Below are 13,396 nucleotides of genomic sequence, written 5' to 3'. Positions count from 1 at the left end.
GGTGGTGGTGGCGGTGGTGGTGGTACGGCCCTCCCCACTGCGGTGCTCAACTGGGCCGGTGGCCGGGGTCTTTTCGCTTTCCTGCCGCTCCGCCTTCACATGGCCGTAGTAGGGATGGGCCTCCAGCGCCGTGCCATCATGGTGGGTCAGGATGGGTGCTTTGTGCGGGGTGACTTTATTCAGCCACTTGTCCAGCTGCCACTTGTTGGATGAGGGTGGCTCGGGCTGAAAGGGAAACAGATAGCAACGAGCTTAGTGCCAAGACCCTGCTGCCCTCGCTGGGGGGCTCCCTCAGGGACACCGAAATGCCAGGTCCCTCCTGGTACCACAGAGATTTTGCTCTGCTCAAGGAGCCACTCCCAAACTGTGGCAATCCCCTGGCCCTGTGCGGTGGGATAGGAGTCGTGGGACATGTCGTGCAAGTGAGGATATTTTTGGTTTCTGAATGAGGTTGTGAAGGAGGACGGCTTCCATGATTCATCATTTCTAAGGATGATTCAGGCAGTGTTACTGGCACTGGCTTTACTGGGAAATGCTCCCAAGTTTCCAAATAGAAGAAAATATAATGGTGATAGGAAGGGAGGAAAACAAGGCAGGAGTATGTCTGAGGCTAAGGGAGGATGCCTAGTAGGAAAGCTAGGGATATGTATTTCGTGTCCTGTGCCATTGCAATAAATATGAAAAGTATTTTAAAAGTATACAAAGAGGTATGTAGTGGGGAGCTGGAGGACTAACCAGGCGGTTTGTGTAATCTCTCTGCTATTGACATTACAATCCTGTGAGATCCCACAAACATTTGTTTTGTGGTGGTATTGTCAAGTGCTCATTCTGTGAGTATTGTGCGGCTGTTAGTTTTTCTCTTCATTCTTGTCACAACACGATCAAGTTATAAGACAGCATCTAAAACATAATGGTGTTTGGACAGTGAAGAAGTGGGATAATTATGATTTCAAATGTAACCACAGCTCAGACAATGTTATTTCAGAACAATGTGCAAGTGTTTTCTAGTGCTTCTTGCTATCAGTAATTTGAATGTAATAAAACGAAGAGGAAAGGCAAAAAAAACCCCAAAAGAAATAAATGATGGAGTAGACGGCCAGCCATAACCTAACGCCATAGAAGCCAATGTAAGAAGTCGCTTAATTTCCTTAACTGGAACCAAAGTTTGATCCACTAGGCTATTGCATATGAATAATCAAGAAGTGTGTCATGAGTCTAACATGAAAACCATCAATGCTCGGGAAGAAAGTTTGCTTAAGAGAGAATATCCACAGTCTCTAACTTAAAAGAGTCTCTTACTTAACTCCTTACTTAAAATAGCTGCCTGAGGGCAACACAGGTTTCCTGCATAGTGTCTCCAGAATCACCCACTGAGGGTTGTATTCACTCTACATGGAGCAAAGGCTCCTAAAATAAATAAAAAAAGTTAGGCATTGGAATTCATATGATACAAATATTCCTTCTCGCAAAAGTGTCTAATTTACTCATTATCAAGCTAGCCAGTACCTATGGGAAGTTTGCTGTTTGCTGAATTGCTTTAAGTTTATTTTTTCTTAAGCATACTCCCTAATATCTTACATAAGGAATTTCTTTCCTGAGCTGGAAATCTCAAAAATGGATGGGCAGTATTTCTTTTGGATGAAGATATATTTTTACAACTCTTAACTCTTTATCTAAAATAAACCGCATTTTTTTTTTTTGATTGCTGATGAAAGTACAGATAGATTTGTTTGGTGCCGGTCATTGTGCACTGAATTTGCTAGATATATAATAAAAGGTTAATTATTCATGGAAGTATGCCCACTGTTCAGGTGTTATTGAGAAAGGGATATACATCAGGAGCATGTGGGGAGAACTATACCTCTGCCCATAAGTATAGGTCAGCTTTAAAGTTAAAAAAAAGCTTCCAGCTTTTCTGTTGCATCCCATTCTGCCTCTTTATGTACCTTGTAATTCTTGAAAACAGTGGTTCACAAAATATGAATTTCAAGGGATCAGAGTAAACCAGCAGAAAACAGTGATTAACTGCTACAGTGTCATAACTTGGCAATGTGGTACTTTCCTACAGTGTTATGTCTGCTATTTAGGCAGAATAACTGCAGCCCCACCAACCTATAACCAATTATGAAGCCTAATAAAACGGTCAACAATGTTGTCAGCTTTACTAATTTTGTCAGGACTTTCAGGACACTCGTTATTTTTCCTAAAAACCTCAGCATTCAGAATCATGGGCTTAGATGCACATCCAGGGATTATTTAAATAAAAATTCAAATCCTTGTGGCTGCTGAAATACCCTTAAGAAGTGTCTGCTAAGAAAACCTTTTAAGATGCATCTGCTGAAAGTAAAAAGCCTGCAGCCCATAAGGGAAATTAAAAGAACCCAAATTTAAAAGATCAGAATTTTACAACTTTTCTCACTATTTTTGGGCCCTGGTACAGTTTTGGAATATTTGAGATTTTCAGTGTCCGTGAGTGATGCCTTTTGGTAGTAATTTATTCAATTGATTGCTCTAACTGAAAAGTACCGTACTTTGAAATCACTTAAAAAACCAAGGTACCTTGCAAGACAAGAAAATCATCACAGCCAAGAATAAGGAGCAGGCCTAGTAAAAAAAGGGATTGGGAAAATGAACTTGAAAGTTTTCGCCAGTCCACTTTACATATCTAACTGCAATTATTTGTGGGAGAAAAAGAAAATCCCTAATTCTCCATTCCATACCACCCCCCTGAGTGGGTCATATAACATTCTATGGAAAAAAAGTTGGTTTGCTTGAAGTGGGACATTTTCAGCAGCGTGTAAGGATGGAAATATATACAAATATACATCCAGAGTGATCAGGTAGCAGAAGGATCTCTGTTCCTTAGTTTTTTTGTGTCAGGGAAATATATTGCCCGCCAGGCCTTGAAGAGAACTGGGCAGTTTTTAATTGGGGTAAAGTTGGTGGTGCCCCTATGGGCAGCAGCAATGGGAATAACAGCCATCTGTGGTGAAGCTGACTTGCATTAAATGTGGGTTTGGCATGAAAACCCAAACCAGGAAACTTTACCAGACAAAGATAGTTCCAGGGACCAATGCATCACAGGCGTACACATGTTCCAGGCTTCATCGAGAAACAGAAGGATGCGATACACTTCCTTAAAAATTGTGGGTGGATTCATCTGTACAACATAGACACCTATATCTGAGCTAGTTAACGAGTTCCTTCTCCAGTCAGTGGACTACTCTTCTAGGGTGTGAAACGTTCCCTCTTGAAATAGATATCTGAAATAGGCCAGATGAGCTGGGCCCTAAAAACGTCTATTCCTCTCCACCGACTGTAAAGGGGAGGCCGAGGTGATGAGCAGATGTAGGTATCTATAGTACAAGTGTCCAAATCTCGGTGGGATGACTCCCACACAGCACATCTATGTATCTCAGATTTCTTCAAGGCTACAAGTGCAACCAGAATGCATGCATCCAGAGTGCAACCACAAATGGCATGCATCCAAAAGAAATCTTTGTCAAAATATTACCCAGGAACACTTTGTGGGGTGAAGGGCTGTTAAACAGTTCAAGTGTAATGAGGTCAGTCTATGCTTGTTATTAAAAAAAGGGACTGAAGGTGTAGCTAATACTACAGTAAACTTGAAGCATGACACCGCTTTCATTGAGAGATTAGATAGCCTATAATATGTGCATACACTTAGCCAACTGTGGGGTGGGACTGAGCTACCAGCCAACCCTGCAGTATACTCAGCCTATTGTAAATGCACATACTAATTTACCCTTATGATACTTGCGTGTGCTGGCCTGCCATAAAAGACTTCATTGAGGGCAATCCCCATACAAATGTGGTGCCTTTCCATTGTATTTAAGGCATAGATGATGATGATGAAGAAGAAGAAGAAGAGGAGGAGAAGGAGGATTATTATTATTACTACGACTACTTTATTGCTACTGTTAGTACTGCTGATAGCGTTTTATCAAATTAGAACTGGGGATTCCCATGTGTTAGGCACAGCACACACAAACTGTAAGAGGTGGCTCCTGCCACAAGGAGTTTTCTGGAGGGAAGGGTGAGTTTAGTTTGTAGCTATTGCCAAAAATAGTCCACAGGACAGCTAAAGCCCATGAATCCTATTTGCAAAGGTAAAGATTTCTGCAGTGGGTCTAGTGGTAGAATCCCCTTTTTTTCTGAGTGTATCAGACAGGAAATTGAATCATGGCTTTAATTAAGATGGGAGGCAAAAACTTTTTGGAAAACGAGACAGATGATAAAGAAAACATACCCCTCCCACCCCACAACCCTAAAACTACAACTCTTCTTCCCCTGCCTCCCTAATGAAATCTATCAGCGAAGAAAGGCTGGTGAGGTGACAGGAGCACGCTCACCAGTTAGCTGGTCTGTTAGATACACACATTCTTCCTATTTTCTGAGCTAAAGAGAAGAGAGCCAATGCCACACAGCACCTGAGGGAACAGCAGGGATTCACAAGCAGTGGCTCCTCAGCCACTGGTATTGATGTCCAGGCACTTGAAGGACTTGATGCACAGTGGTCAGGAGGTGGCTCTCTGCTGATGAGAGAGGAAGGTGGGGAAGAGCACAACCCTACAAATCCCTTCAGTTTTGACCTGGTCAGTCACAACATGGGGACTTGAGGTGAAAGAGTATATCCTGTGACGGCGGAATAAGCATGGACAAAAAGTATATTTGAATCCTTGAAAAAGAGGAAAAAACTTTAATGGCTGTGAACTAGTCAAAACAGTGGAGGCTGTAAAGGACATTGCATCTGGTACGTGAGGCTGACGGGATGCAGGACAGGACACCTCTCTCTTCTGGCCTGCTTACTGTTGACTAGCCACTGATGCTTTGTCCCGTGTGATGGCTTGTCTACTTCCTTCCTGCCCAATTCCCCCTCTAGTCCTCCCTGCATAGTGAGAATTCCCAGTTGTCTAACCAGATTCAGCCTTATTAAAGGTCTGCAGAATAATTCAATGGAACAAAGAACAAACAAACTAAATTATTAGCTTTTGAAATGTAGCTCTTTCCATGGACTTGACACCCAAGTTTTTTTTCTACCATCTGAAATAATTGCAAGGACAAGACGTCATTGTTTTCTGGAGTCCTCATTTATGACGTTAATTAAGATCATGCAAAGAATTCATGACTTCAGCAAGGAAACAGGAGATAGAAGCCTCAGTCCCTTGTTCATAATTTCAGGTTTGGCAGTCAACAAAACTGTAACTATTCACATTAATGTCTGAGGCACCTTAATTTGTCCACCTCACTGAAACCAGTCTGAATGTTGTCTCCTGTTCTGGCTCAGCCATTATTCTTAGTTTACTGCAGACATAAAGTGTAGACAGCTGAGCTAGTCACTACAGGCTCTAAACAGTCAATGGAAAGAAACAGACACTTTTAGGGTGCAATTCATCTAATCTATTTTATATGTATGCTTTACAATGAGCTGATTTTACACTCTAAGCAACTGCATTTAGACACTTGAGAAAGATTTCAAAATGAGATGAGGAAAAAACACAGAAGAAATGAAACAGCAATTGAATTTCTGTATAACCTCAAATGTAGAAGGCACGCTGTCCTAGAAATAAAAATCTTTGAGTATATTCATATAATATTTCAGATTATGAAAAAAAAAAGAAAGAAAGAAGGCCTCATAATGATCTGCAGATTTCCACATTAAGTTACTCCCAACCTGGAAATATGGATATCCTGCGCAGCATTGTGCTGGAGTACTCAAGTTCGTTGTACCTGAATTTATCAGTTTATGCTAAAGCAAAAGCAGAGATGTATTTGTTTTTTCTATCTTATCCAACAGATTAAATTAATTTTAAGACTGGCATTGAGTACGCTACTTAAATTTAGGTGTACAGGTTCTCCCTTTAAAGAGCTTCCAAGGACCTGTCTCTCTCCATTTACCGGGTAAGAACATGGCATGTACTTTAGAATGATGGACAGTGGGATTTAGTGCACCCTCAGCAAGTTTGCCAATGACACCAAGCTGTGTGGCATGGTCGACATACTGGAGGGAAGGGATGCCATCCAGAGGGACCTTGACAGGCTGGAGAGGTGGGCCTATGCAAACCTCATGAAGTTCAACAAGGCCAAGAGCAAGGTCTTGCACCTGGGTCAGGGCAATCAAGCACAAATACAGGCTGGACTGTGAATGGATCAAGAGCAGCCCTGAAAGGAAGGAGTTGGGGGTGTTGGTGGATGAGAAGCTCAACATGACCTGGCAATGCATGCTTGCAGCCCAGCAGGCCAATTGTATCCTGGACTGCATCAGAAGTGTGGCCAGCAGGTTGAGGGAGGTGATTCTGCCCTTCTACTCCGCTCTTGTGAGACCCCACTTGGAGTACTGTGTCCAGCTTTGGAGTCCTCAGAACAAGAAGGACATGGACCTCTCAGAGCAGGTCCAGAGGAGGGCCACAAAGATGATCAGAGGGCTGGAGCACCTCTCCTATGAGGAAAGGCTGAGAGAGTTGGGGTTGTTCAGCCTGGAGAAGAGAAGGCTCCATGGAGACCTTATTGTGGCATTCCAGTACCTAAAGTGTGCCTACAGGAGAGCTGGGGAAGGACTTTTTGCAAGGGTATGTAGTGATAGGATGAGGGATAATGGCTTTAAAATGGAAGAGGGTAGATTTAGATTAAATATTAGGAAGAAATTTTTCATTATGAGGGTGGTGAGGCACTGGAACAGGTTGCCCAGAGAAGTTGTGGAGGCCCCATCCCTGGAAGGGTTCAAGGCCAGGCTGGATAGGGCTCTGAGCAACCTGGTCTATGGGAGGTGTCCCTGCCCATGGCAGCAGGGTTGGAACTAGATGATCTTTAAGGTCCCTCCCAACCTAAACCATTCTATGATTCTGTGATTCTAAGATGGCTTCACTAGGTGCATAAGTGTAAGTTAAAGCATTAATACAAAGCAGACAGGACTTCGAGTCAAAGACATCATATAGACATATTTTGAACATCAGTCATGTGATGGGCCTGGGAAAGCACTGGCCCTTGGGGAAAGCGCAGGTATCCTACTTCCCTGGGACACCCTGTCCCTATTCATGTGTGGCCTTTCCCATATCCCATCAGGGCACGACCTACGAAAACCACTGCAGCTATCACACTTTGAGTCATTTACATTTTTGTATAACTATGTTTCATACAGCATGTCCTAGAAGACAAGCCACACAAATATAATGCAAAGAGACAAGCAATCTGTTGGAGCAGTGCAGCTGTTTCGTGACAATGATCACTCAGGCTCTGTACAAAAGTAGTTCCACGGATCTCGAGAGAATATGTATAAAATGCTTAAGAGGAGGCACTTCCTCCACGTTTCCATGCCTCTCAGTCCCTTGCTCGACTTCATGAAGTCCATGACCTGCCTCAGTTAATTAACTTCCCGCATTCCCTGAGGAATGGCTGCTCTCAGGTCCAAGCAGCTTGGCTATCTTCCTATATAGTAAACACTCCCCCCTTCCTGGGTACTATGCTTCTCCTCTTTTTATCTCATATTTCCTTCCCCCCAACAATGGTTCCTTCTCTTTCTTCTTTTTATCCCTTTTCTTCCACCTTCTGAGATCCCGCAGGGACAGGAGAGACCGAGCGTGAGATCTCTGCACTAATTCCAGCAGGGAACTAGGCAAAGAGAGAGAATAAGGTCTTAACAGGTCGGATGAGAGCGCTCAGAATGGGAAACAAGACATGGGGTAGTGCAGGGAGGGCAACAGGGAAAGTTACTGGCAGGAAGAGAATAGAGAGGAAAGGAAAGAGAACCAGAGAGAGAGATTTTGGAAAGGGACAAAGTGAGAGGAAAATTAACTGGAAATGGATCTGAAAGTACTGTGAAGGAAAGATAGAAAGGAAGATAAGTGTTAAATAAGGAAAAAAAGTGACAGAACCTGAGAAAAATATATTAAGAAAGTTTCTGCGAGTGCTGCGTTTTCCCTGATAGGAAACACGCCCCCCCTCCCCCCCCAATAACCGAGCAAAAGATGAGGAAAGGTTTGCTGGTTATTCAGTATAATTTTTCAGGGTGAGAGAATAGGTAAGGCATAGTTTTGCAGGGAGGAGTCTGGTGATCGGATGCTTTATGTGGAGTAGGAAAATACACTGACTGTATTTCATGTGTGTTTACAAGCTTGCTGCTAGATTTTTGAATATTTTTACATACATTAATGTGTGTGATGTGGCTGTGGAGTTCATGGTTTTATATCGACCAAAACATGTGAAAACATCAATCCTGGTAGAAAAGCAGAGCAGAAAAAGCAGCCTTGTTGTGCTTGTCGTGTCTGTGGAGCACTCTGCAGAGGTGAAAGCAGAAGGTGGCAGAGCACTGGCAGCTTAATTGTAATTTGGCTAAGGGTTGTCTACATGTGGAAATTTTCAGTACTAGCTTTCCAGATGACAAGTTTGGGCTTAATGTTTTGCACCGTGAGTAATTCAGTTTAGTCCATTTTGGAGGTGGAATAAAACAAATCACACAAAGGCAGCAGTAGTAGAGATTAATTCACTTAGAGAGTGAGGTGATGGAAGTGCGTGAGTGAAAAACAACTGTTTTGCTTAAAAATCCACCGTCAAACTGATTTTATAATAGCTCCCCTGTGTTGTGGGGAAGCCTTTAGTTCCCCTGCAGTGCTGGGAGCCCACATCAGGACTTACGCACTAAGCAAGCCATTGCTATGGAGGCAGAGTTGCGTAAAAGTTCAAGCAAGCTGTGAGCCTTGCAAGGCGCTCCACTCGTCTCCAATTTGAGGAAAATATCACAGGGTTATTTCCTTCTTCATTTTTGTTTCAAATGCTTTAATCTGCCCCAGGATCCCCTGCCACTTGCATTTCACAGCATGCCAGGAGGAGGATCCCTGGGCTTTTCTCTTCCATTTTTTTTTGAGCATGTCCCCACAGCCTCCTTTTGTTGGCTTGGCTGGAAAAAGGTCTGAGTGGGTGTAATAACGGATTGGTGCCCTAAATAATAAAGAGCAGAAGCCCTTACCTCTGGGCTGGAGTAATGCGAGGGCTTGCTGCCGTCACTCTCGCTGGAGCTGCTTTCGCTCTCTGAGTCAGACTCTGAGCTGGTCTCGGATTCACTGGAGCTGCTGCTGCTCGACCCCTTGCTGGAGAGTCCCGAGGCTCGGGCGTTGGACTGCGGCACCACCAGGCTGCCAGCCCCACACACAGCCCACCGGGGAGGGGAGAGGGAAGAGAAGAAAACAAGAACATAAAAAAACCCACATGTAAAAACCATGGCGTTTCAGGTAGTGTACCTATCTGAATGCCTGCGAGCTTGTCCCTGCCACTAATGAATGGTGAAGTGAGTTCAACATGACGTTATTATAATTGGGGGGGAAATATGGGGTCACGTTCATATCAATTTGAATCCATAGCCTTTGCCATCTCTTCTTCATATGAGGGAGGGTGAAGTTTTCATTTCAGCTTGTCTCTTTTTTCATCCAACAGGCATTTTAGGATATATTAAAAATATCAAACATTAAAAAACAGTACAGAAAGCAGTGTTACACAGTCTAATGAACATTCTGCACAGAGGTGAAAGCAGGAGATGAAAAAGGTGAAGAGTTAGGAAACGGAGTTGAACTCCACACAGAGTACCAGTCATTTATAAGTAGTAATAGCAATAGCAATAATAATAACAGTAATAATAGATCCTCACTGGAGCTTCTGACCCCCATCTTTTGTTCTGTACCTACCCATAAATGATGTGGTTACCTGTATATACCATCTTGATATTGACAACTGCAAGATCTAAGACTCTGATCCTGCAAAAACTTGAAGAGCTCAGGCTTGTGTTTTTGCATGTCAGCAGTGCAGTGCTGTCAGCAGAGCTGCTTGCCTTCTTAAAAGTTATGTTTGCATGCAAGTGTTTGTATTATCAGGCCTGACAGCAGAAGAAATGTATACTTTCCTGAAATAGTTGACCATGCATATTAAAAATATCACAGTCATAAAGACTTGAGTGTGAAATGTCCTATTAAGTCATCCAGCTTATTCCCCAGGCAATGGAAGATTGTTCCCTATAGCAGGGTGCATTTGCTAGTGAGTTGTCCAATTTGATTTTAAATGACTTGAATGCAGCTTTTACTTTCACCCCTGGGAAACTTCTCTGCAAACTAACCCAAATTCCACTGTCAGAAATTTCTCCCTACATTCAACCTGAAGTTGCCCTTTTTAAATTTATTGTTGTTACTTATTATTTCATCCTATTACTAATAGTTACTATGATAAATTATCCTCCTCCCTTTTTGCTTTCACGTATTTGAAGACTGTTTTCCTGCCCTACTTCAGTCATCTTTCAGACAAGGCCTTACACATTTACTTCTTCTGATCTTTCTTCATAAGTCATTATCTCCAGGGATATGGGATCATTTTTATGGCTCTTTTCTGAACTCATTCCAATTTGTCTATATCTCTCTGATAACAGGATGCCCAAAACAGAGTGCAGCATTATAGATGGGTTCTCACTAGAGCCCTACAATGAAGGGCTATTACCTTCCTGCTCCTTGATGCGTTGCTTCTGTAAACATATACCCGAGCTGTGATGGAATATATAGTCCATTAACACTCCTACATCTCTTTCAACACTGCTTTCTCCAGAATTCCTCCACTGATAGCTACTTTTTAGATTATTTCCTTCCAGAGAGATTAGCTTGCTTTTTTTCTTCATACCAGATCTCATTTTCTTCTTTACCACACATGCTTCTAGTTCCTTTTGATTTATTTCTCTGCCCTCGGAGGTGTCTGCAGCAACTTCTAATTTAGTATCAAATGCAAACTTAATTAAATGGTTATTCACTTCCTTTTCCAGATCATTAATGAGACCGTTAAATAAACCCCACATGAAGCACACCAGTACCCTAATAACCGTCTCTTCCCAACTCCATTCATTGGTGTTTATCATTACCCATGTTTATGCTCCATCAGTCCAGTATTGTGGCTAATGCAATGTGATCTTGGAGATGCATTTTGTGAGAAATAATATCTAATAATTAATTACAGTTCTGCTATGTTGCACCTAATGAATTGTCTTTACCTGCTAATGGTGCCTTCCATTTGGGAAAGCCGGTACCTGACACCTGACACAAGCCACATATGACAGGCAATTTCTGGGGCTTTGAAAAGAGGCCAGGCCATGGGAGATGCGGCTTCAACTCCCTGATTCCCCACGGCTGCGTGCTTCCTGGCCCCATCCCTGCTTCCCCTAGCATCTGCCAACCTTTTCCCACTGGACCACCTGTCTTGCACAAGCCAGTACTCCCACCACATCGCCTTTACTTATAACTATACCCCTTGCCTTTTGCGAGGAAGCAGCACAGCTGCCCAGGGCTTTCATCGTGCCGCTGTTGGAGAGCTTTCTGCAGCCTTCGAGGCACAGCAGGGCCAGGCAGTGCAGAAAGCCTCACCTGTGATCTCACCTTACTGATTAAAGCAAGTAAAATAAACAGGAGAGGGAGGAGCTGACAGCCGTTCATAGTTTTGACCTGTGTTTCCATCTTTGTAACCATCAGGTGGTAGAGAAAGGCGACAGTAAAAGCTCGTGCTCCGGCAGGATGGCTGGGTGCTACACGCACGTTTGCAGAAGTGCCTGCCAGGTCTTGGGAGGCAGGAGGTCTGTCATCATGCACGGACATTAAACGTACCAATTACAATGAGTGCCTTCAAAAACTGGCCCTTTGCTATTTTTGCTGGTATTCATGATATTTCTTTGTCTAGCCAGGTAGGTGTGGTTAATACAAGATTTTCAGGCAGCCATTTGTATAACAGCATTAAGGCACAGAGGTGCCTGAAAGAGAAACAGCTTATAAGCTTGTAAAAGTTTTCCTTCCTGGAGAAAGAAAATTGATGTTTTGTACACCGCTTTGGGACAATGCAGTTTTCCACTTGTTGCCCAGCAAACTCTAGATATAAGTTGCTCACTTATATTAACAGATTACAGTCAATCCCTTGCTAATAAAATAGTGAGAGCTACATAAAGGCCATTGTGAGTAGGTTTTCTGGGTTTGATTTTTTTTTCTTCTTTTTTTTCTTAAGGAAATATGAAAAGGTAACTGCCTTTTCTGACAGTGTAGCTCAGGGAATGCTTTTGACAGTGTCCAACTCTGATGGATTTCCAGTCCTCTTCAAAACAGCATTGTGACTGTTGCCTGAAAAGTTCTTCAACATCACAAAACATCTGCACATTTATGTCCTGCCCCTAGTGACTGTGGTTTTAATTTTTAAACCATCATTTTTGTTTGGCATTGACTGAAATATTCAGAATTGCTATATAGGGGATGAGGGAGAAAAAAAACCCACAGTAATATTTCTTTCCTGTTGTGACAGGAAATGTTTTTCTAGGCTGCTGAATAGGAATTGTTACTACAGCCATAGATATAAAATATAACTGTTGGACTCTTCACAAACATCTGGAAATCTATGTTTGCTGCTCTAATGGTAGCCAGTATACTACAAAAATTTAACATTACAATATTTTCCCATTTATGCTGATACTGTTGAAGTCTCCTGTCCCCCTTCTACCTTTTCCATTTTTAAACATAGCATATTCTTATAAGGATCCTCATTATATTATAGTGACCAGGGTGAAAACAGTTACATGTTTCTTCATGCATTCTTATTAAAAAACAACCATTATTTTAAATTGGTGACTTCCATTTTGGACTGTTCTTTCTAAAGTATGTAAGCAAGCTCATGCAGTCAAAATAAAAGGCCGATTTACATTTTAATGATTGTGGCACATAACATTCATGCATATTTTGCTACTGGCTTATGCCCCAGAGTTAATTACTACATCATAGAAATGATATTTTTATTTTAAGCAATTAAACAACAATTTGGGTAAGAACCACTTTTCTTTAAAGCTGTTGTGGTTTAACCCCAGCTGGCAGCGAGGACCATGCAGCCGCTTGCGCAGTTCTCCCCCTTCCCCTAGGAAGAGCATGGAGAAGAGGGGGAAAAGGAGGGGAACAGGAAAGGAAAAAACACTTGTGGGTTGAGGTAAAGACAGTTTAATAGAACAACAATGGAAAAGGAAAATAACAATAACAATAATAGTGACACAAGTGGTATGGTATGGTATGAGTTTCAACAAGGGCAAGTGCCAGGTCCTGCACTTGGGCCACAATAACCCCATGCAGCGCTACAGGCTTGGGGAAGTGTGGCTGGAAAGCTGCCCAGCAGAAAGAGACCTGAGGGTTCTAATTGACAAGCAGCTGAATATGAGCCGGCAGTGTGCCCAGGTGGCCAAGAAAGCCAACGGCATCCTGGCTTGTATTAGAAACAGCGTGGCCAGCAGAAGTAGGGAGGTGATTGTGCCCCTGTACTCAGCACTGGTGAGGCCACACCTCGAGTATTGTGTCCAGTTTTGGGCACCTCAATACAAGAGAGATATCGAGGT

At 42.7% G+C, this 13,396-nt stretch overlaps 1 protein-coding gene across 1 annotated transcript in view; it reads right to left on the bottom strand.

Annotated features, from left to right (window-relative positions):
* Positions 1 to 13,396, bottom strand: part of AFF3 (AF4/FMR2 family, member 3) — a 295,404-nt gene that overhangs the window by 38,051 nt on the left and 243,957 nt on the right. The window contains exons 11-12 of the mRNA XM_009883126.1: positions 8,984 to 9,149; positions 3,860 to 3,900 (exon numbers count right to left, since the gene is read on the bottom strand). Coding sequence (XP_009881428.1) covers positions 3,860 to 3,900; positions 8,984 to 9,149 — 207 coding nt within the window. The remainder of the gene's footprint in view (positions 1 to 3,859; positions 3,901 to 8,983; positions 9,150 to 13,396) is intronic.

Source organism: Charadrius vociferus, unplaced genomic scaffold, assembly GCF_000708025.1.
Source record: "Charadrius vociferus isolate BGI_N301 unplaced genomic scaffold, ASM70802v2 scaffold92, whole genome shotgun sequence".
NCBI lineage: Eukaryota > Metazoa > Chordata > Aves > Charadriiformes > Charadriidae > Charadrius > Charadrius vociferus.
Note: the sequence above shows the minus strand (reverse complement) of the source record. Positions and strands in the feature narration are given on the sequence as shown.